This window comes from Lagenorhynchus albirostris, chromosome X (genome assembly GCF_949774975.1).
Source record: "Lagenorhynchus albirostris chromosome X, mLagAlb1.1, whole genome shotgun sequence".
Taxonomy (NCBI): domain Eukaryota; kingdom Metazoa; phylum Chordata; class Mammalia; order Artiodactyla; family Delphinidae; genus Lagenorhynchus; species Lagenorhynchus albirostris.
This window is the reverse complement of record NC_083116.1, coordinates 103,548,635-103,573,778: the sequence shown is the minus strand read 5'-3', so window position 1 is coordinate 103,573,778 and position 25,144 is coordinate 103,548,635. Positions and strand designations below refer to the sequence as shown.

The 25,144-nt window shown below is 37.1% G+C and overlaps 1 protein-coding gene across 1 annotated transcript in view; it reads right to left on the bottom strand.

Moving 5' to 3' along the window:
* Positions 1 to 25,144, bottom strand: part of DMD (dystrophin) — a 2,123,521-nt gene that overhangs the window by 1,496,166 nt on the left and 602,211 nt on the right. The window contains exon 13 of the mRNA XM_060138437.1: positions 9,445 to 9,564. Coding sequence (XP_059994420.1) covers positions 9,445 to 9,564 — 120 coding nt within the window. The remainder of the gene's footprint in view (positions 1 to 9,444; positions 9,565 to 25,144) is intronic.

Genomic DNA, 25,144 nt, shown 5'->3' with positions numbered 1-25,144 from the left:
TTCTTCTTCAATTTGTTAATATGGTGTATCACCTTGATTGATTTGTGTATATTGAAGAATCCTTGCATCCCTGGGATAAGTCCCACTTGATCATGGTGTGTGATCCTTTTAATGTGCTGTTGGATTCTGCTTTACAGTATTTTGTTGAGGATTTTTGCATCTATGCTCGTCAGTGATATTGGTCTATAGTTTTCTTTCTTTGTGACATCATTGTCTGCTTTTGGTATCAGGGTGATGGTGACTTCGTAGAATGAGTTTGGGAGTGTTCCTCCCTCTGCTATATTTTGGAAGAGTTTGAGAAGGATAGGGGTTAGCTCTTCTCTAAGTGTTTGACAGAATTCGCCTGTGAAGCCATCTGGTCCTGGGCTTTTGTTTGTTGGAAGATTTTTAATCAGTCTCAATTTCAGTGCTTGGATTGGTCTGTTTATATTTTCTATTTCTTCCTGGTTCAGTATCAGAAGGTTGTGCTTTTCTAAGAATTTGTCCATTTCTTCCAGGTTATCCATTATATTCACATACAGTTGAATGTAGTAATCTCTCATGATCTTTTGTATTTCTGCAGTGCAGTTGTTACTTCTCCTTTTTCCTTTCTAATTCTACTGATTTGAGCCTTCTCCCTCTTTTTCTTGATGAGTCTGGCTAATGGTTTATCAATTTTGTTTATCTTCTCAAAGAACCAGCTTTTAGTTTTACTGATCTTTGCTATTATTTTCCTTGTTTCTATTTCATTTATTTCTGTTCTGGTCTTTATGATTTCTTTCCTTCTACTAACTTTGGGTTTTGTTTGTTCTTCCTTCTCTAGTTCCTTTAGGTGTAAGGTTAGACTGCTGATTTGAGATTTTTCTTGTTTCTTGAGATAGTCTTGTATTGCTATAAACTTCCCTCTTAGAACTGCTTTTGTTGCATCCCATAGGTTTTGGATCGTCATGTTTTCCTTGTCATTTGTCTCTAGGTAATTTTTGATTTCCACCTTGATTTCTTCAGTGATCTCTTGGTTATTTAGTAATGTATTGTTTAGATTCCATGTGTTTGTGGTTTTTACGTGTTTTTCCCTGTAACTGATTTCTAATCTCATAGTGTTGTAGTCAGAAAAGATGTCTGATATCATTTTAATTTTCTTAAATTTACTGAGGCTTGATTTGTGATCCAAGAAGTGATCTATCCTGGAGAATGTTCCGTGCACACTTGAGAAGAAAGTGTAATCTGCTGTTTTTGGATGGAATGTCCTATAAATATCAATTAAATCTATCTGGTCTATTGTGTCATTTAACGCTTGTGTTTCCTTATTAATTTTCTGTTTGGATGATCTACCATTGGTGTAAGTTAGGTGTTAAAGTCCCCTACTATTATTGTATTACTGTCGATTTTCTCTTTCATAGCTGTTAGCAGTTGCCTTATGTATTGAGGTGCTCCTATGTTGGGTGCATATATAATTGTTATATCTTCGTCTTGGATTGATCCCTTGATCATTACGTAGTGTCCTTCCTTGTCTCTTGTAACATTCTTTATTTCAAAGTCTATTTTATCTGATATGAGTATTGCTACTGCAGCTTTCTTTTGATTTCCATTTGCATGGAATATCTTTTTCCATCCCTTCACTTTCAGTCTGTATGTGTCCCTAGGTCTGAAGTGGGTCTCTTGTAGACAGCATATATATGGGTCTTGTTTTTGTATCCATTCAGCGAGCCTGTGTCTTTTGGCTGGAGCATTTAATCCATTCATGTTTAAGGTAATTATCGATATGTGTGTTCCTATTACCATTTTCTTAATTATTATGGGTTTGTTTTTGTAGGTCCTCTTCTTTTCTTGTGTTTTCCACTTAGAGAAGTTCCTTTTGCATTTTCTGTAGAGCTGGTTTGGTGGTGCTGAATTCTCTTAACTTTTGCTTGTCCATAAAGCTTTTGATTTCTCCGTGGAACCTGAATGAGGTCCTTTCTGGGTAGAGTATTCTTGGTTGTTGGTTCTTCCCTTTCATCACTTTGAATATGTCCTGCCACTCCCTTCTGGCTTGTAGAGTTTCTGCTGAGAGCTCAGCTGTTAACCTATGGGAGTTCCCTTGTATGCTATTTGTCATTTTTCCCTTGCTGCTTTCAATAATTTTGTCTTTAATTTTTTCCATTTTGATTACTATGTGTCTTGCCATGTTTCTCCTTGGGTTCATCCTGTATGGGACTCTCTGCACTTCCTGGATTATGGGTAGCTATTTCCTTTCCCATATTAGGAAAGTTTTCAACTATAATTTCTTCAAATATATTCTCGGGTCCTTTCTCTCTCTTCTCCTTCTGGAACCCCTACAATGAGAATGTTGTTGTGTTTAATGTTGTCTCAGAGGTCTCTTAGGCTGTCTTCATTTCTCTTCATTCTTTTTTCTTTATTCTGTTCTGCAGCAGTGAATTCCACCATTCTGTCTTCCAGGTCATTTATCCATTCTTCTGCCTCAGTTATTCTGCTACTGATTCTTTCTAGTGTAGTTTTCATTTCAGTTATTGTATTGTTCATCTCTGTTTGTTTGTTCTTTAATTCTTCTAGGTCTTTGTTAAACATTTCTCGCATCTTCTCAATCTTTGCCTCCATTCTTTCTACAAGGTCCTGGATCATCTTCACTATCATTATTCTGAGTTCTTTTTCTGGAAGGTTGCCTATCTCCACTCCATTTAGTTGTTTTTCTGGGGTTTTATCTTGTTCCTTTATCTGGTACATAGCCCTCTGCCTTTTCATCTTGTCTATCCTTTCTGTGAATGTAGTTTTTGTTCACAGGCTGCAGAATTGTAGTTCTTCTTGCTTCTGCTGTCTGCCCTTTGGTGGATGAGGCTATCTAAGAGGCTTGAGCAAGTTTTTTGATGGGAGGGACTGGTGGTGGGTACAGCTGGCTGTTGCTCTAGTTGGCAGAGCTCAGTAAAACTTTAATCCACTTGTCTGCTGATGGGTGGGGCTGGGTTCCCTCTCTGTTGGTTTTTTGGCCTGAGGCAACCCAACACTGGAACCTACCTGGGCTCTTTGGTGGGGCTAATGGAAGAATCTGGGAGGGCTCACGCCAAGGAGTACTTCCCAGAACTTCTGTTGCCAGTGACCTTGTCCTCACGTGAGACAAAGCCACCCCCCGCCTCTGCAGGAGACGGTCCAACACTAGCAGGTAGGTCTGGATCAGCCTCCTGTAGGGTCACTGCTCCTTCCCCTGGGTCCCGATGCGCAACACTACTTTTTGTGTGCCCTCCAAGAGTGGCGTCTCTGTTTCCCCCAGTCCTGTCAATGTCCTGCAATCAAATCCCGCTAGCCTTCAAAGTCTGATTCTCTAGGAATTCCTCCTCCCGTTGCCAGACCCCCAGGTTGGGAAGCCTGATGTGGCACTCAGAACCTTCACTCCAGTGGGTGGACTTCTGTGGTATAAGTGTTCTCCAGTTTGCGAGTCACCCACCCAGCAGTTATAGGATTTTATTGTGATTGCGCCCCTCCTACCGTCTCATTGTGGCTTCTCCTTGGTCTTTGGATGTGGGGTATCTTTTTTGATGAGTTCCAGTGTCTTCCTGTTGACGACTGTTCAGCAGTTAGTTGACTCTCAGGCTGACTTTCACTAATCCCTTCCTTAGGCACCAAGGGCAGGGCTTATTTACAGGCTTAGGAAGGAGTCCCTTGTGTCTTCCTAGAACAAAGTTCAAACTTGCATTTGGCCCTCAAGCAGCAAGCAACCTGCTTTTAAGCCTAAGTCTCGCTTTGCTCTTATCTTCCATCCATTTCTCCATGTGCTCCAGGTGCAGACTTGGCGGCAGCCGCACATGCTCACTCTGGCCAGGGCTCACGATCCCTGCTCTCTATTAAGCTCCTGCAGGGTCCGGGTTCAGCTGCGGCGGGCACAGTGCCAGTGGGCAGCTGCGCTCCCGGCTCATTGGCTGCAGGACTCCATACTGCTTTTTTTAAGCAGTAAAATTTCAAACAGTAAATATGCCTTTTCTGATTTAAAACATGAAAGACAAGTATATGACACTTGTATGTGACACTCTAACTTCATAGGACATTGCTATGGAATTTCTAAAGTCACTTGGGAGAGGAACTCATCCATTAACCACTAACATGGTGGTGAAATTTACACAGTGACCCAACTATATCCTCAAATGGCTTCCTGTCCCCAAACTTTCTGACTCTGAAAGTTGAATAAAGGAGTCCAATCATTTTCAGTCCAATAAGAAGGCTCACCTTATCCACAGACATCCCACGAGAGGCTTTGCACAACACGTCAGGGAAATCAAAACATTTTATATTTATTCCATTCCACTAGGTCAACCAACTTAATATAGCCACCAAAGAATTTATCTTGATAATGCCACATAATATTTGCACAAATTGTTTAATGTCATTTGATATCCAGTTGGTTTTCATGTCTTGATTTTAGTGAATGTATCTTAGCTCTTGAGACCTTTCTAGTCTTTGAAGATTATTCCTTTATTCAATAAAGTTTATTAACTTCATCAGATGAGTAAGAAACTATACATGTGTGCACAGCCTTATGTTTAATAATCTGCTCTAAAAGTGTATTTTCCAGGTTACTCTTCTTCAAAAGAGGATGCTTGTATGTATCCATTCTTTTGATATACCTTTAATTCTCCAAAATTTTAGACAGTAACGTTAAGAGTAACATCATTCAACAAAATAATCCAAACACTTTTTCTATGCCAGAAACTCTCACGGGTCTGTGGCCTTAGACACCTTTAATACATCTAGTTGGACTCTCAAATGTTAACTTATATAGAAGAACACATCTAAAAATGGGATTTTAATAGCTCTACTTTTATTTGGAAAATGTTTTCATTAGAGCATCTTCTGTAAGAGCTATGGGCCTAACCAGGTTCTTTTTTTTTTTTTTTTTTTTTTTTTACTAGAAACAGCTATCTCCCTAGAACAACAGGCTTTCTTTATGTTCTATAGTCTTTTTCAGTTTCCAATGTGAAAGGCCAATAGGACCTGTGTGTCTCCAAAACACCTCCCTTATCTTGTTTTAGTTTTTGCTCAAATGCCCCCTTCTCAACATAGTTTTCCCTTGACGGCTTCATGTAAAACTGCTTCCTTCTCCACTCTATGTTTTCCTTATAGTTCTTAGCACCTTTTTCATACTATAAAGCTTGCTTATTTATTCAGATGCTTGCTTCAAAGGTAAGCTTCATAGAGGAACAATTTACGTTTTGTCCATACTTAACCTCAAAGCTTAGACTTTTGGCTGGCACCTAGTAGGCACTCAATACATATTTGTCAAATGAATGAATAAATATGGTCCTTCTATCTGGAACACTTTCCTGTTCTTTATTGTTGCCTAATTAATTTCTACTAAATCTTCAGATCTCACTTAAGGGCACTTAGGTAGGCCTTTCCTTACCTTCTAGAGAAAGGTGAGTCATCTAGTAATACATATATCTATCACACTGAATTCATCATGGCCAGAAATTTACGCTTAATTGCATTTAATTAGTGCAGGTCCAGGAGGGCAGGTGCCATGACTGTTGCCCCCACCCATCCCCACCATGGAAGTCCCAGCCGCCATCCTGGCACACAGCTGCTACTCAATACATGTTTGTTGAATGAAGAATTACGGTAAAGTTTAGTATCACACACTAATTCTAGCTACCCACCAAGCCACCGCTAGCACCACTCTTCTGAACCTCAATCTGTAGCTAAACTGGCCCTTTTTCAGTCCCTTGAGGGTGCTATGCTCACTTGATACACTGTTTCCCCTTCCTGGAAACTGCATGTACCTCCACCAATCCCCTTATATACACACTTCATACAGTTCCCTCCAATGTGTCCTTTAGATCATAGTTTAAACATTATTTTACTAGGAAATCATTTCATGCCTTCAAGCTTCAGCTTAAGTCAGACTAATTTGTTGTCACAAAACTTGTTCCTTTCCTTCATAGAAATAGGTTACGTTCATTTTAAATATTTGCTCATTTTTGTAAATATCTCATTAGTGCTTATTTCCTCTGTTAGATTGCAAGTACCAAGAGAGCAACTGCCATGCCTACCATGGTGACCACGGGTGACAAGGAATCAGCACTTGAATTCAAAGAGGGAGCCTGAGAAATGGCTACCACTGTTTTGAGGTTCCAAGGAAGGCAGCATGCTCACAAATTACTCATTTCTGACCCAGGAAGGTAGAACAAATTCTCTTTTTGTTCACTGTTTTATCTCTGCTACCCAGCATAATCCCTATGACATAGTAAGAACATTACAAGTACTCATAGAAAAAAATGAAAGAGGCATGGTAATATATTCCATGACTGAAGACTCCACATAAATTATGCAACTTAGTTTTTTAGCCAAGCTATTTCTCAACAAAATTAGTTAACTGGCATCACTGCTTACAAATCAGGTTCTCTGTGTAACTGGCATCACTGCTTACAAATCAGGTTCTCTGTGTACTGATATCATAGAAACCTCTAAAGTTAAGGACAAGTTTCTGACCTGTGGTGACATTGCTGAGGGACAAGCTGAACCTCTGAGAGAATCAAATTAATTTACAAGAGACTGCACTTTTCAGAATATTATCCTTCATAAGTCATGCCATCTTTCAGAATTCCTAAGCATATGTTCTGACCTTTCTTTTTCTTCAAACCTTTTAAAAAGAAGACTTCTAGAAGTCTTTTAAAGTTAGAGAAAATCTAACTTGTAATAGAGTTCAAAGAACTAAGTTAATACATGTAAAGATATTCCATGAGGAATATTTTTAGAGTTCTAACTCAAGATGGTAAGAACATCTCTCTCTCTCTCTCTGTTACTGAATTAAATCAAAGACTATCTTTCCTAGTTTTCCCCTATCTGTACCTCTTTACTAAAGACAACTGGGTATCCACTTTGAGGCTCTGGTACTTCAGCAAATTGGAGAGAAATGGATTAAGGCATTGTGGTGACATGGGAGGCCATGGAGGAGAAAGAAGGTGTGGGGTGAGCATTCAACACTAACAGGTCTTCAGGAATCAGCTATGGATGACCAGACCCTGCTTCAACAAAAGCTCTAAAGCATTCCTCTCAGGTTCCTGCCAGTTTTTTTTTTTCTCCTTTTGTATTGAGTCCATATACCTTTTTCTCTTTCCTAAAATTCTTCCTATTACTTCTAATAGAATTCCTCAGGGCCCAGTATGAAACATGATAGCTCAGTCTCTGAAGCATACATGGAATTCTTGTCACATGCAGAGGATATTTGGGTTGCTGTTTAAGTGACTCCTCTAATGTGTTTATCTGTCTTTTTATTCTTTATTATTTCTTCTCTCCTCCTCTTTTTCTACCAACTTCTCTACCTCTTCTCTTTCTTCATAAAAATTAAACTAGTTAAGACAACATTATATTACTTGTAAAGAACCTAAGGAAGAATCATCAAAATTCCAAAGTCAAATGAGAGCCCAGCATTCCAGGGCAATTCCAACTAATAGTTAAATAAGGCATAGAACTCAAGCATGGATTCCTCTGGGACTGATGGAATAGGAAGAAAGAAAGGCTAAAGCGGGGGCCTTCTCACCACTTAAGTCCTTTAACTCCGCTCTTTTAGACACTAATCTAGATTGTCTAAAAGTCAGGTAACAGTAACAGAAATGAGGGTTCAAAAGAGGAAAGGGGGTTGAGGGGAAAAGAGGAGGCTGGGAGGCTACAGTCAACACTAATTAAGGGGGGAGGCAATCATATACAAATGTGGACTGAGTTTGTGTGAACTGGGAATAGCCAATACATGTGCAGCTATCTTAGTAGATGTTTCTGCGTCAAAGAAATAAAGACATAAAATAAGGTAAAAAATGAAAGCAAATAGGATAATAAATATAGAAAAGCTTAGGGCCACCACTCTTAATTCATCCTACCTAAGATCTAACCCAGTCACCATCTGTGAATGCTATAGACCGTTTTTCAAGGTGGCCTAGTCCCACAGGCATCACCTTGGAAATAATTATATTCTAAAGCTAGTTGTATTAGGTCTTGTGCTGCCAAAGTGACTGTTTTTCAGTTGTTATTTTAACTGGAAATACTCTATGACTTAGAAAAGTCTCTGCCTTAATTTTTTTTAACCAGTCACCCTTCTAAACTCTGCCTCCCAGCCTTCTTTTATCTTTTCTGAACATTTCTAAGAAACACTGAATATTAGATTTTTACCCATCTGTAAATAGTCACAACACTATTGTATCAGAACTATGGAATTCCGTAAAATGGGCATAGCAGTGGCCTGTAAGTCCTTTAGCCAGTCGTGTGTGTGTGTCTGTGTACAACAAATCTGATCATATATGCAATGATACATTATAATATTGGGCGTCATAAACCTTTTTAGATCTGCAATCCCTGCAATTTCATTGAAACATAAGCAATTAACATGAATCACTAGTATATATGAAGTGCTCAACTGTAGCAGTTCAACAGTTTCGTCTTTTTCATTTAATGATGGAAAGTGAGATAATATTGTTGGAGATTGGCAGTCTAAAACAGTAACCTTAGGAAACGACATTTCACTGGGATAAAAAAAAAACACAATTCACACAAAAAGAGAAAAAAACAGAGATAAGGCTTTTCTATAGGTTAGGTAAGAGAAACTAGGTTTAGAAAAACCTTGGGCTTATAAAGCTATTTAAACCCACGTTGATTGGATCCTCAGACGTGTTAGACTATTGGCTCCTAACTATCACAAAGGAAAGGCAAGCATGTAGTGGGTACAATGAATGCCTCAAATATAATCTGTGGTTGGGTAAATATGTGAATGTATGTGTCACATTCAGAACAATAAACTGTTGTTATTTTCCCTTAATGTTGATGTTTTGGTATATGTACATATGCTTTGCTGAAATTAAAAAAAAAAAACTTATAACAAAACTTTATCATTTCCAGTTAGGAAGTAAATATGAAAATATCCACATTATCCTTTATTAATATATACTAGTTATATTTCCAAGGACACAATTACTACGAGTCAGATTGAATGAGGGATTGAAAGGCTAAGTATCTCCTAAAACAAAACTTCCATGACTTAAGCATCCTGCTATGTCCTCATCGAGACTACAGCTGAAGGCTTCCAGGAAAAAATATACTGAAGGTGTTAAACTTTTTCTTATTTGACTGAATGTGATCCTTTTTGTGTTTTCTTACCTTTGTCCTCTTTTAGACTGTAGGTTTGAAGAGAGCATAAATAATATTCCTCTGACGAGTTATCTAATGCATGCTATTCAACTATAATTAAAAAACAGATCTGCATTTATGTATTTCCCCAAAGGCCAGGAAGCTAGTGTGAGCAAACAGTATATAATGAAAAGGAATTATGCACAAACATCCCACAAATGGGACATAATTTGAATTAGTTTAAATGAATACATTGCATTCTAAATATTTGTAACATACAAATTACATTTTAAATTTTCTAAATATTTTCTGAATTGCAATTAATTATTTTGAATGACATATTTAGTGTATTAAAGAAAATACTCTGACCTTAAGTTGTTTTTCCAAAGCAGCAGTTGCATGATCGCCACTAGATTCATCAACCACCACCACCATGTGCGTGAGAGAATTCACCCTGACTTGTTCCTGTTCCAGGTCTTCTTGAAGCACCTGAAAGATAAGTGTTTTTAAAAAGGAAATTAAAATAATAGTCTCCTGCTCTGTATGCCAGAAACATTTCTTCCCAAATGAGTGTGATTTATTTCTGCCATGCTTTGGGTAATACAGTTTTTTATTAGACTGGAATCATTTCAAGCAAATTTTTTGCTATGGTGCTCAGCAAAATTTGCACGTTTTTGTCAATTGAATGTGAAAGTATATAGAGAGAAAGCATCTGTTGAGAAAGGCATACTAAGATATGCTGCCCGTTACCCCACTTCCTCTCACTTTTTCAAGGACTTTTCTCCTAAAATACCTGGCCGCCTCAAGCATCTGCAATTCCTCCTTCTCTACAGTTCTCCATTATCAACCAAAACAAAACAAACTCTTGACCCAAAAAACCCCTCCCGCTACTGCCTCATTATGTGTCCCTCTTCACTAAAAAATATTTTGTTTTCTACATTACTCTTTCTATTTCCTTACCCTACTATTGTCCCTTTACCCACTATCCCATTAAAACATCTCTTGTAAAGTGTGCCATCAACCTCCAGGTTCCCAAATCCAATAGCCATTTTTTGATAGCATCTTACTTGACATTTTGATTACTAACCTAATTAACCACTGCTTCATTCTTGATCCTCTCTTCTCTCTTCCTGAGCTTCATGTACCACCCTTGCCTGATTATCCTCCTACCTCACTAAGAGCTGCTTTTTAGCTCCTTTGCTGGTTGGTTCCTTCTACTCTGCTCAACTATAAATCAGATGACATTCCTCTGGATAAAAACCAATGGAGCCCCATCACACTAAGAGGAAAAATCCAAATCCTTGAACCTGAAATCCTTGTATGATCTAGCACCTTCCTGCCTCTCTAATCTAACTGCATACCATTCTTGCCCTCTGACACTATGTTTCAGTCATACTTGTCTTCTCTCTCTTCCACACTGTGTCAAGCTATTTGCTCTACCCCAATTGCTCTTCCTCTGTATGTTTAAATAATCTCTCATTCTTATCATTCAGGACTCAGTTTAAGTGTCACCTGCACAGAGAGGCTTTTCATGAAGATGCTATCTAAATTTGCTTCTTAGTTACTATTTCTATAACTTTTTAAACATAACATTTTCACACTCACATTTTTCTTATGTATTAGTTTAGTCATTTGTTGTTTGTCTTTACTTACTGGAACATAAGATCCACTGAAACAGAGATGCCCCCTGTCCTTCTCACTAGATATTCCAAGCAACTAAAGATAAACAAACTCTTGTTAAATGAATAGCACCATGTGGAGGGGTGAGGGCAATATTCACAGGTGAGTTTGACCCTTCCTGACTGCATAAAGATTACAATCTAATGGGTGAGATTCTTTTTTTTAAGTGTAATTACAATTATACTATCAAGCACATATAACCCGAAACAGTATTCCAATCTTTTAAAAATCACAGTGTATAGATTTTTTGTAAAGATAAACAGGGATAAACAGAGGAATAAACAGACAGTAAACAGGAGAACTAAACAGAGGAGGCTGCTCTAGATCCAAGACACCCTGCTTGGGAGATCCAGTTCCTCCAGGACCTTATCACACTACACTAATTATTACCTGGAAATCCCTAAATGAGTATGCAAAATTCCTGGTCATCTAGTCTGCCTCTTAGAACATGTTATTATATAATACAAGAATGAAGAAGCAGGTGTGGGACAAAGCCTGTTACTTTCTAGAAAACCTGGAATCCCTACTTATGAAACAATGATGCCTGGCACCTATCAGACTAGCTCTTAGTTATTCGAACCCTATGGCGGGCGTAAGGGAACCTATTAGAATTAGCTACATCACAAACTCAAATGTTTGAGCATTTTTATCCTAGGACTTTTATTTTTCAAGTCTCAACATTTTAGAGCACTATATAAAATCACTTATTTTTACTTCCTCTCTCCAGACTTTCACAGTACATTTTCAAGTGAAGCAATTTAAAATAAAATGACTATGCACCTATTTTGTGTGTGGAGTCTATATTGCCTATCACACCTTTGACATTCCAGAGCTTACACTGGTTAATAAAACTCTTTCTGCCATGAGGCTCAAAATGGAAACATTAACATTCAAAGTTGCCCTTGAAAGTCATGTTAAGTCTGTGCTTTCTGAGTTATATAAGCTAGGACTGGGAACATTTCAAATATGTCAGCAGGAATTTTAAAAATAATAATTAAAATAATATCCTGGTGTCCAATATACCATAAATTGGTTTAATTTGGCCAATTCTTTTTTCCTATCACTCAAGTATGAGAGTATATTTAATTACATATATTAAAGACAATTAGGAAATAATGCTATACTATTCACATTTTTTACATTTTTATTGTTTTCATATTTTTTAGTAAAGGAAACAGAAAATCATTGTTTGAGCCATGAGGTACTTATTTTGAAACTCAGGTTGCATCTTTCTAAAGCATATGTGATCAAATATACTAGTTATTTTCTCCAGTACTTAGATTTCTGATTTTGTTTTGCTTATCTATTTGTTCTATAATCAGAAATTATATTCTTGCCATAGTGATCAAGGGTTTACATGTTATGCTTTTGCTGACGTGCTAACACAAAGTACCACTAAAGCTAGTTGTGAGTTAACAGCTTTAAAATCAAACATGAGAACCATCTGAACTTACACTCAGTAGAGGTAAATAAAGGAACATGGGAAAGGTTCTCAACAGTAGATGAAAATCTCGAAGAATGCATAGCACTGCAGTAAATTAGCAATATACTCTATTTGATTTAAGTCATTTCCAGTATCTCCTTTTCTCTTCTATGACTTTTTCAAATTATATCATTTCTTCTACTCCTAATCAGGGATTAAAACAGAAAAGCTTAAACTGACCTTTCTAAGCATACTCAATAGCTGCAAGACAGAGCTATTGTAACACTGTAATCAGTTCCTATTTTCCCAGACCTCAGCTCCAAAAATAAATATTAATGAATATCACGGTATTAGCTAATCCCCTTATTATTTGCAAAAGACAAAAGACTATAAAATATCCAACGTCCAGAATTCATTTTTTTTAATGAAGTTGATTCTTAGAATTAGCAAAAATGCCATCCAGAAAATGGTTAGTTTAAAAAGTTAAAACTTTCTGTCAACCTATGTATCCATGAATAAGGGCCTTGATCATTGGTATAGAGTACACTCTCCTGCTTCCCTCTTTGAGAAAACATGGATTCTCAAGGCAACTAATTTTTAAAGTACATTAAAGTTTTAAAAGCTATTTTACAATTAATTTTTAATTAAATATTTACTTCTTATGGATTTGAATTTCTCATAGCGGGATTTATACAATGGAGGTTTACAGTTGATTTGCTAATTAAACTGAAATATGAGCCAAATTATTCCAAATACAGATGTATCCCCAGAGAAATACACTAAAATTTTTGCCTATCAGAAGAGAATGTCTTCAGGTTAAAATACTGTAACATATGATTGTTAAAGTCTGTTTTTCTTTATTAAAAGAATATAGATTATTTACACAGAGATACCTACTAGGTATTTTATTATGTATTTCTTTTCAGTATTTTTCTTAGAGTAATGCATTTGTTACACTTATCAAATTTAAAGAAAATCTGTCATGCTCCTAATTAAATTTCTATACCATTATTAGATACAAATGTCAGCAATGTTTGTTTTCTAATGTCAACTAACAATCCTTTTTTTCCTTATGACAAGAAAAAAGGCCAACAGTGAAATTTAACATTAAAAATGCTTAGATTTGACCAACTTAGATTTTGTTATACCTCTGTATAACAAATAATTCTATTTCTTACAAATTATTCTCTAGTTAAAGAATCTGACCAAATTTGTTGTTCCCTTAGTACATATTCACATCTTATGATTTAAATATGACTTTTCTCTATTTCCTTCAAATGTTTCAGTGGTACCGAATTCTTGCTCTGACCCATGACAAGTTGGTCTTCAAAATCTGGCTTAGGACAACCACTGAAGAGTCACTTCAATATTTACTTCAGACTTACGCTATTTTATCCTTTCTTAGCATACATGTGAAATACTGTTTGGAAAATAAAGGCATGGAAATATGTAAGGCTAGGGAATTATTAGATTTGACACTTAGAGGTGAAGAACAAAAATTAATAGAAAGGTAGAGTAACAGAAAACAAAAACAAGGTTGGATCTCCAGTAAGTTCTATAGGAGGTTATACAATACTTCCCTTGGTCAGAGTATATGCTCAACAACATGAAACAGGAAAGGACTGTTGTTGCCTATATGCATAGTTTATTAGTACTTCTACTTCAGTGATTAACCAACAGGAAATTACCAACACTTGCAGGTCCTACACACACACACACACACACACACACACACACACACACACACACAGAAACAACACAGATCATGGGTTATGCATGGATTCTAAGGCCATCTACTCCCACATATCACTTTAAATTAATATAATTAAAATATGCTTAGTAAACTATTAAGTTTAAGTGATTTATAGTTTTTAGCTTAGCCAAATAAATGTACACAAAAGGAAAGACTGATGAGAACAAAACTTGAATTGAATATAAAATGTGCAAAAATCTTAAGAAACCAGAAGAGTTTCTACAAACATGGGATAAGTCTAACACTTAGGAAAGTACTATCTTAGAAAATCCAGCTCAGGAACCAAAAGATCCCTAGATACTCATGAACAATTAGCTAATGCAATACATCTGGATGTGAATTGATTTTATTTTCAAATAAAAGCATCCCAGGCAAATCAGAAAACTTTATGATTTCTTAGGAAATGATGGGGGGGTAAGCAGTATATCATTCTCGTTACTTTTTCTCTTATGGTCATTTTTACGTCCTTATTTCCATCACCTCTGCACTGGGCTAGGCTCTGTATTCCTTATTCTATCTATTCCCTGAATGAAATGATCTGGAAATGACTTGCCATTTTATTTTCAGTCCAATATTCACTTTACTAAGCCTGACTGGTCACAGTACTGTCTACTTCCCCATGAGGATCTATTTATAGTATGTACTTTTGTTATAAATTTGCTAAATATTTTAAATAGGCTTCCTCAACAGGCTCTCCTAGAAGAGCTTTTATTTTGATACCCACTTACTTAAACATTCTTGCATAGTTATCTTAGTCTTTATAGCAAACCCATTTTTTTAACCTTTTTGTTAAAAATAAATGTTTATGTTTCTTCTAAATCCTAAGCTACCAAAGAGGGGGGCCCTAAAGACCATTTCTATGATGTTTTAAAGATTTAAAAAGCACCCAATGCTTACCAATCCCAGGAAGGGGGCTCAGTAAATGTGGAAAACTGTTTTAAAAACAGAGCTGACCATTAATGTACCCCTACATCTTTCCAAATATAAGTAGAAAAGGACATAGTATGGATGACAGAGTGACAAAAATATGTGCATGTTTAAAGGTGTGGGATCTAACATCAGATTTTCTGAGTTTGATTCCTGCATGTATCGCTAACCAGCTATGTGACCTTGTGAAAGTTTCCAACCATGCCAAGCCTCAGCTTCCTAATTTTCAAAACTGGGATAGGGCTTCCCTGGTGGCGCAGTGGTTGGGAGTCCGCCTGCTGATGCAGGGGACACGGGTTCGTGCCCTGGTCCGGGAGGATCCCACATGCCGCGGAGTGGTTGGGCCCGTGGGCCATGGCCACTGGGCCTGCACGTCCGGAGCCTGTGCTCCGCGGCGGGAGAGGCCACAACAGTGAGGGGCCCGCGTACAGCAAAAAAAAAAAAAAAAAAAAAAAAAAAAACTGGGATAATAAAAGAGTACCTACTTCGTTAGATGGTTAGGAAGAATGAATAAGCTACAATTGGTTAGCACCTTGCCTGGTACACAATAAATACTAACAGCTAGTTAGTTCTAAAAACTCATATGTAGGCACATTCAGAACAAAGACTTTAAACCATACTGCAAGAACCCAATATTCACTTAATTTACCCTCATCTTATTCACGCTGCCATCATCCTCCAATAAGCATTCTATGTACAGAAATAGAATGTGGTTTTGGAAATCCAGGAAAAGAAGGGCTGAAGTTACAGTAAAGCTTTAGGATCTGAAGAAATATATAATACATTTTAAATCCTTAAATAAGACTTTAACTTCCAAATTATTTACATGAGATTAACAACAGTAGCTTTAAACTAATTGATCAAGTGGTCTCATACGTTGCTGAAAAATTACCATGGTCAGACGAGCTATTTCATGGAGTGAGGAAATATTTCATGAGTGACAGATCCTAATCACTGAATAACAGCCCTCAATTCTCCTAACTTTCCTCCTCCCTCTAAAGTCCATGCATGCATGCATCTATCCATACATCCTACATACAGTTATACCATTGAAATCAGAAATTAAAGTGAACACCAAGAAAATCTAATAAATAATTACAAAACGTCATTAGCCTGAAAATAATTCTTGAAAAAGAAGACAACAGGATTATTAGGAGAGAGGGCTAGGGTGGAAGGTTTCAAGTGTACCACAGAGGAAGTTATCTGCATTGACTGGCTAGTATGTAGATGTAACATTCAATTCTACTGATTATCTTCCAGTTCAAACATTACCGCCATTCTCATGATGAGCCCATTTTCTTCAATATTCCCTTTCTAGTCCCTTTTTCCCTAATTTTAAAGAAAGAGCTTCAGAATTAATGTTGAAAAATCACTTCCTTAAGCATCTTGACTCTGAGCATTTCATACACAGCCACTACTAATGTGTTCTCTTTCCCTACTGCGTATTCTAAGTTTGAGGACTTGTATGCACCAGTCTCTCCATCTTTTCCATCTAGATATTCCCAAGCCTGAGGGACCGAGTGCCATACTTCTCTAATCTCTTTGCTACTCTCTGCATTTGCTCTAGCCTCTAGGATCGCCACTGCAATCAAAGTTACTGGAATCTCAGAACAGACGAAAAGAGTCTGGGTTCAAAGGCAGACAGGTCAAGACGACCAGCTCAAGTCTACGAAGTACTATTTAAGTTACCTTAGGCAACTCAACCTCTCTGAATACATTTATTTATCCACAAATTAGGGATTTAAATCCCTCCAGGACAGGTTTAGTACTGGAGTGAAATGAGATAGTACATTAGAATCAGCGACTGCAGTACTTAGTAGAATTGACAGGTAGTGAAGTAATGCTTATTTTCTTCTATTTCTGACATCATCGCCTTATCATTTTGTTCTTACACTAAGATGCATGGAAATAGCTCCTCTGGGCATCAGTATTTATTCCCAATACCCTTGATAATTATATTATGTATCTTTAATTACTAAATATTCTCAGTATGCTGAAACTATAGAACATCATGTAAAAATATGTGCTTCAGTAGTTTTCTCATTCTCACTAGATATGACCTAGATCTTTGTTAATGGAATATTAAATATTATCCAGTATAAATTATCTGAAAAATGTAGTTCCACTGAGTAACAGAGTATTACCAGTTGTACTACTAGAAATCATTCTGTTCATAACAGAAATATTAAACATAACATGATAGTATACTGTAGTTAACAATTTTATATTCCTTAGAAATATACATAATGAAATATTCAACATTACTTTTATATGAAATTAGATTTATGGTCATGCATTTTGTTATAAGATACATGAACTTATTTTTCAAGAAAAAATATTTTCTTAAAATTCATATTATCATATCAGTTGTGGCTTTCTTGTGAAGAATTTTCCCCTAAAATGCATTCTAAAATGTTTTATATACTTAAATAATTCCTTTACATTATTAATGTTGCATTACCTATGGAAGGGAACTGAAATTAATTTGTATTGGTTCAGGAAAATAAAGATACTTTAGCTGAGACCAACTCGATTAAGTGAGAGATAGGGTCTTTTTCTTTCCTTCTTGCTTTACCCTCCCCAGAGGGCAGAAACTTCTAATAAATAAGCATTATAGGAGAAATTAAGTATAAAAAATAAACTGGGTATCTCTAAGATGAGGGGGTCTTGGATAATTACATTTTGGTAGATGCACTGATGTACTTTAAAACAGGGCTGAGGCTTCCCTGGTGGCGCAGTGGTTGGGAGTCCGCCTGCCGGTGCAGGGGACACGGGTTCGTGCCCCGGTCCGGGAGGATCCCACATGCCGCGGAGCGGCTGGGCCCGTGAGCCATGGCCGCTGAGCCTGCGCGCCCGGAGCCTGTGCTCCACGACGGGAGAGGCCGCAGCGGTGAGAGGCCCGCGTACCGCAAAAAAAAAAAAACAAAAAAAACAGGGCTGTAACATTTTGAACCATGTTACTGAATCAGTGCTCAGTAGTTTCTAATTAGTCACCTGTTAGCTGGAATCAGTTGATCTGTGAAAATAAGGACATGGGTATGGACTGCATTATTATTTTTTAATTAAATTAATGGCATTATCTATTATGAGAAGTTATCCTTGGAATTGCTGCTTTTTTGTAGTATGTTGATGGGAAATTAGATGTCTTCTCAACTAGATTAAAAAAAAATAAAACTGAGTATCATGCATACACTACTCTGTAGACCATAAAGCGTAATGTTGTCCCTTTTTACATTAACTTGCCACTTCTTTATGCCAAAAGAATTTTATTACCATACAAATCAACTTTGCTTGAGTAAAAGTCATGTCTTATATAATAATAACAGCTAAGATAATTTATATAATTCTGGGCATCAAGTATTATTCTAAGTGCTTTTATGCAATTATGTAGTATATATTTTTATCAACCCTATAAGATAGGTATCATCATCATCATCATCACCACCTTGATTTCATACTTGGGGAAACTGAGGCACAAAATGCTTAAGTAACTTTTGCAAAGTCATTCAGCTCACAAGTGATAGAGCTATAATTTGAACCTAGGCAGTCTGGCTTCAGAATCTGTGATATACTGCCTCTCATATAAGAGATATTAATATAGCTCATATAAGCATAAGAGATAGATACATGTTTCTTATAACTCATAAGGCACATGAATAGAAACTTAAAAACTCCTGTGTTTAAGTGTATGCGTTTGTGTGTGTACTCAGTCGAGTATCAGGTTTTACCCCTCTAGTGATACCTGAATTCAACCTATTACATTTGAAAAACTACTATCACAACGCTTGCTTTAAAAAACACACACACAATAGTTAGGTCCTCCTATATGCTCTTACTGTTTGAAAATAATGTTAACATTGGTATGTCTTAGTGATAAATGCTAATCACAAAATTGTGTTTAATATAAGGTTTTGAGTATTAACAGGAAGTTCAAGTTACTTTTATCTAAATGGCTTAGTTTCTTTATATACTACATTTTTTTCTTACTTTTCTCTCATGAATCTTTCCTATTTGGATATTCTCTCTTGAAACCTGTTCATCATAATGCTGTCTATTGATATGATCATGCCATCTCCCACCTAGAGGATGCATGCTTTTCTCCCATGGTTCTTATTCACTGCCCCTTGAAGGTCAAGTAAGGTCCATATGGAAACCAAAGAAAGAGACAGAATAACATTTCTGGGCCTTCTCTCTCCTTTCTAAGTAAAAATCTCGGAAGAAAGGTTACGTTGTAAGCCCAGCTTAACGGGGCAAGAAAGACCTGATCAAGCCTAAGACTGAGGCCATAAGGGCAAAAAAGAGTCCTTATAATTCATAGGAAGTTCAACCTAACTCACAAGTTCAACTTAACTCACACAAATTTAAAAACAAAGCTGTAGGATTACAGACACTATAGTTTCTTTGGCTGGTCCACTGTGCACATATTCCTCATGAACTAGCCATGTGTGGTAGGTAGCCAGTTGAGGATTTGATTCCATTGAATGGTTTTCCTTTTCCACATAACCAAGGCTCACATGCTTGATTTCTACAGACAAACACAAGTATGACTGCTGGTAGCATTCTGTGACATTTATAAAAAGATGCCAGGGTTATAACCATTAAGATATTTGAACAGAGAATGAAACAGGGAGAGAGGAATGAAAAAAAGCCAAAGTTAGTGAGAGGGCACCAGAAATAATATCTCCATGTAAGTTGCTTTAAAGATGTGTTCCTGGGGCTTCCCTGGTGGCGCAGTAGTTGAGAGTCCGCCTGCCGATGCAGGGGACGCGGGTTTGTGCCCCGGTCCAGGAAGATCCCACATGCTGCGGAGCGGCTGGGCCCGTGAGCCATGGCCGCTGAACCTGCGCGCCCGGAGCCTGTGCTCCGCAACGGGAGAGGCCACAGCAGTGAGAGGCCCGCGTACCGCAAAAAAAAAAAAAAAAAAAAAGATGTGTTCCTTCTTCACCTATATGAGTTGTTTTCTTGACACAACTCACAAATTTTATTTTACTGTTTATTTAAATGGTAAGTTTCATGTCTCTGTCAGAGTGGAAGCAATGATGAAGCTTCTGTGTGTGACAGAAGTAGTCAGAACTACTTAAAGCATTTGATCCAAAAACCATTTACTGAGCATCAGTTATGTGCTAAATACTTGGCTAGACATTGGGGAAACACATAAGAGGCCGCTCTGGTTCTCTGGCTGTAGCATAGTATATATGTATATTTTTTTTACCAATTATACTGTGTACCTTTACTGCCATAGCCATCAAACATTCATTAAGCAGTTACGCGGGGAAAAACTAGGAAATAAAATGGAATTTCATAGAAGTAACTAATAACATGTACTTTTAATCTTGCTAAAGATGTAAGAGAGCTTATTAGTCACTAAAAGCACTACTTGATTCTATGGCATTCTCAGGCTTTTCAGAATCACTCATGCTCCTCCCAATTACTGCATTTCTATCTTAGTATTGCCTATTTTTTAAAAATCCAACTTTGGCCTCCCAATTGCCCAGTCTCAGAAACTATTATTTTGAACTCTGTGATAATTCCCTAAATCTAGTCTCTTTGGTTCTGCTGTTGATTTTCAAAACATTTTTTAAACAATTTTCATTGACATTGCTTTGATTCAGACTCTATATACTTTACGCAGTATCTTCCTAACATATTCTGGCCTCCTGTTCATCTGTGCTCTAGTTTATCTTACAAGATATGTCTTCCTAAAATATAAGATAAACTTTCCCAAATTGCCACTCTCCTCAGTTTCACTTATCATCAGTAATGGACCCCTATTGCCCACAGACTAGCTCCAAATGCTTGTCTTGAGATCAAGACCCTCCATGATCAGGCTGTGGTCCTCCAGCAGTGAGCAGAGTGCAGCACATAACCTAGGCAAGTGACATACCTTCTATTGCCCCATCTCATTTCCTTTGCCCAACAAATCACTGTTTCTATTTCTAACATTCTCAAGCCATCTGACATATTATGCCTTGTATAATGGTCACTTGTTTTCTGTGTCATTATCTGATGTACTAGCATGTGAGCTTCTGGAGGAAGATTCCATACACAGTAGATCTCTGTATTCTTCACAGCAGCTATTTTGCTTTAATAAGTGTTTGTTCAGTGATATGGAATAAAATTCAATGGAATGAAATGAAATGTCAAATCCTTTGGCAGGATTACACCTAAATCTTCCCATTACATAACTATCTAGATCATTTTAAAGGTCACCAGAAGAAGATATTTCACAATCTTGGCAATCCAAATGTTTGTGATTAACTAAGCTCCAAGGAAAGGATAGGTGACTGAGCTTCTAAGAGGTCATTTAATTTGTATTAATCAGTACTTAACAAAGACCATTTACTGAAGTCGTAACATAGTGCACATGTCACGATGATACCTGCAAATTCTAACTTGTATGGTAAGGATTTTGTTGATGTTGTTACTGAGTCAGTGTAACTAGTAACAAAAGTCTAAACCTCTCATAACAACTGGTAACAGCTAGTAAACTAAGCTTTAAATCTCATGTCAGTGTGACTGTGCTACAAGACAAGATTCCCGAGTCAATTATTTTCTTTTTGATTAAAATACCCTCCAAAATAGCAAACTGCTTTCCCATTAATGAAAGTTCAAGCCCCCATAAGACTTTTATTGTCCTCAATAATATTGTCACTCCTTCTAGGGAAATCCTTTCGTTCCTTATCAACATCACTAATAAAATCTTTCTCTTAAGACAGAAATAACCAACCAGAATTATTTCTGACGTGTTCCTTCACAAGAAGATTGAGAGCTTCAATTTGTTCACTCCCAAGAGAATCACTTTTGGGTGACTCAGATCTAAAGTAAACCTCTAAATTCTTTCCCCAAAGCAATAGCTATGAAGAATGACTGGTCTCTTCCAAATTTTGCAGCAAATTGAACTTTTTCCAGTTACCCCGAGTTAACAGTCTGGCTAGATTTAATAGTAACCACCAATATAAGATCGATCGTTTTACCTTGCCTAATTGGCAGATTCAGTAAAAGTGACTTATTTCCATGGCATTTTACAGTGGTTCAATTTCTAGCCTGCCTTGTAATAAAATGCTGTTGAAATGAAGATAGCAAAGGATGCTGCCACAGAACAGAGAGAAGCATATCTGTAATACGCATGGTGTACTTGCAAGATATGCCCTCCAACTGAGAGAGACAGAGAAAGAGACAGAGAGTGCGCGAGAGGGCACGCACACGCCAGACTCCTCTGACCCGAGCAGAATTTAAATCCATTCCCAGAAACAAAACCTGAATCTCTTCTTTAATTCTGTCATCTGTAATCATCTCTTAAAAAAATAAAGAGGATGTACTGTCTAGGATATGAAGCTAAAAAAACTAAATGTTATATTAGGTGGGAAGCAGGGAAATGCAGCAGGGTGCAGTTACTTTATGACTACTCCAAGGCTACTGATGTATTTTATTGTCAGAATGAGAAATTTTCTTATTTTCATTCACTAACAATCCTTGGGAAGAAATGCTGCAAAGTAAATCAGTGATTATTTAAATAAGGCTTTAGTTTGAATTCAGTTACCTAAAGAAAGAACATTTATCCCTTCTTCTGTTTTATGAAGCTTGGAAAGATTAACAAAAAAAAAATTACTCTTTATATACTTCTAAGAAAACACACATGTTTCCCATTTAAATAAATTCAACTCCTTTATAAATTGTTTGATTTTGTCAAAAAATTTTCTTCTCATTTTAATTACTTCAAGTAACAAAAGAGAATTATCAACTGTCAGGCTTTCTCTTAGCTATGTAATATGTTTTTCCACTGTCTTAATTTTATTAAAAAAATAATATATTGTGAGGTGGGTTTAAACAGTTAAAGGTGGAAGATGGCCTCGCTTTCTGTGTCAGCAAACCAATTCCTTCTGCTTTTCCTTACACACTTATATGAATAAATCCTAGATGTAAATGATTACATAATCAACTTGCATATAGTTCTGTTGCTTTCTTTTTGTTTCAAATTATGCTCTTCAAAGCAATTTCATATTCATCAGAAAAGGCACATTTTCAAGTAATGGACAACTATTCAAATTTTATTACAATATTAATCAGATACTTTCCATTCCATTCATTCTAAATCTTCCAGAGCAAAGTGCAAAACCTTTCAGGTAATTGGCAGAATATGAAGACCCTAGACAGCCTAACCTCAATGCTCTGTTCCTGGTTTCCAGATGAGACCTTTACTCGTAGCTGCCCTAAGTCATTTACCCTTATGGCTACCCTACCATTCTCTGCCACTTCTCTCCTTCTCTTCCTGGTTTCCTCCTTAGACTCCAGGTATCCAATGCTGACATCCATCCCTCTGATGTTCAATGTTACAGCCTGTAGTCTTGTCCTTGCCTGAAATGCTTCACATTCTAAAACTAATCGGAACATTAAAACCATGACTGGAAGGAACACTAAAAATCAAGTGGCTCAACACTTTTATTTCCAAAGTGAAAATATGGAGAACCTGAGAGATTCAATAATTTCTGAAAATTACATATTTAGTTAATGGTAAGCTGGGATAGTACTCTGGCTTCCCAGGCAAGAAGGCTGTCTTAGGTTGAGTTTGTTCCTAAACAGACCCTAAGCCAAATATTTGGGTACAAATAGTTTATCTGAGAAGTCATCTCAAGAGACATCATGGGCGGGTAGAACTGTGAGATAGTTTACCCCATGGACATCTGGGGCCCAGTCTTGCTGGGAAACCTCTGAGAAACTAGGAATTGAGAGATACCTTGGAATCATCCCACCACTGGGCAAGGATTCTAGGGTACTTATCCATCATTTCCCATCCCTCCTTGGTTAATGGCAGCTCTGGCAGCACTAACTACTTTTTGCCCATGTTCAAACTGTCTGAGACTCTCCTGTGGCCAGTGAATGCCTTCAGACAGAGAGGAAGCCACTGGTATATACAGAAACTGCCTGCACGCAACTTCCAGTGTAGGCCAAGGGGAAGAGAATGCATACATGGTCTACCAGAGGAATGAATGAATGATCACACAGAAAAAGTGGTCCAGTTTAAGGTCTAGCACTGGCTGTAACTACTTTATCAGATGTTCAATTAAAACCTATGTGACAAGTGAACCTCTTTTAGTCACAATTTCCATGTGAAAATTAGAATGCAGTTGATGCTTTATTTTTTCCCAACGGGGTAGCAGACGGGATTGCCATAGCTATAGCTCTCCCCAAACTGTTTTATCTTAAGCTGCTGTGGCCAAAGGATGGCTTTGGCTGCAACAATAGCAAAAGCAGCCCCATTCTTCACTGAACCTGAAGTTCATGAAATAAAAAACAGCTCTGGGACTTAAAAAGAAAGGTATCTTTCATCTGCATGAAAGAATTGTGAAGCTAGGTATGACAAAAAGTTATATTAAAAAAAAAAAAGAATGAAGTTGGGTGAGACACACATTTAGGAGGTATGAGTTGAGGGAGCAGATATTTCCTTTCAAAGCCATAAATCCAAGAAGCACAGAATCCTGAGTAGAGTTGTCAGATATGATCCAGGATGCCCAGTAAAATCTGAATTTCAGCTAAACAATAACTAATTGGGGACATATTTACACTAAAAAAAAAGTTCATTGTTTATGTGAAGTTCAAATTTAACTAGGCTTCTTGTACTTTTATTTGCTAAATCTGGCAACCTTAATTTTGGGCCAATCATGAAGGTTCTTCTGTGTGTGTGTGTGTGTGTGTGTGTGTGTGTGTGTGTGTGTGTGTGTGTGTGTGTGTGTGTGTGTGTGTGTGTGAGAGAGAGAGAGAGAGAGAGAGAGAGAGAGAGAGAGAGAGATGATGGACGGAGCAAGGCTTTGTTCCTACAGTAAAACCCAGAGCTAGTTTTATAATGGTTATTAGAATGCAACACTGTCACAAATTGCAGATGACATGATTTTATATATAGAAAACCCTAAAGACTCCACCAAAAAACTGTTAGAACTAATAAATGAATTTAGTAAAGTCACAGGGTATAAAATCAATATCCAAAAACCTGTTGCATTTCTATACATTGAAAACAAACTATCAGAAAGACAATTCTTTTTTAAAAAAATCCCATTTACGATTTCATCAAAAAGAATAAAATGCTTACCAATAAATTTAACCAAGGAGGTGAAAGACCTGTATGCTGAAAACTGTAAGACACTGATGAAAGAAACTGAAGAAGACACAAATAAATGGAAAGATATGCCATGCTCATTGAATGGAAGAATACTGTTACAATGTCCATATACCCAAAGCAATCAAGGGATTCAATGTGATCCCTATCAAAATTCCAATCACATTTTTCATGG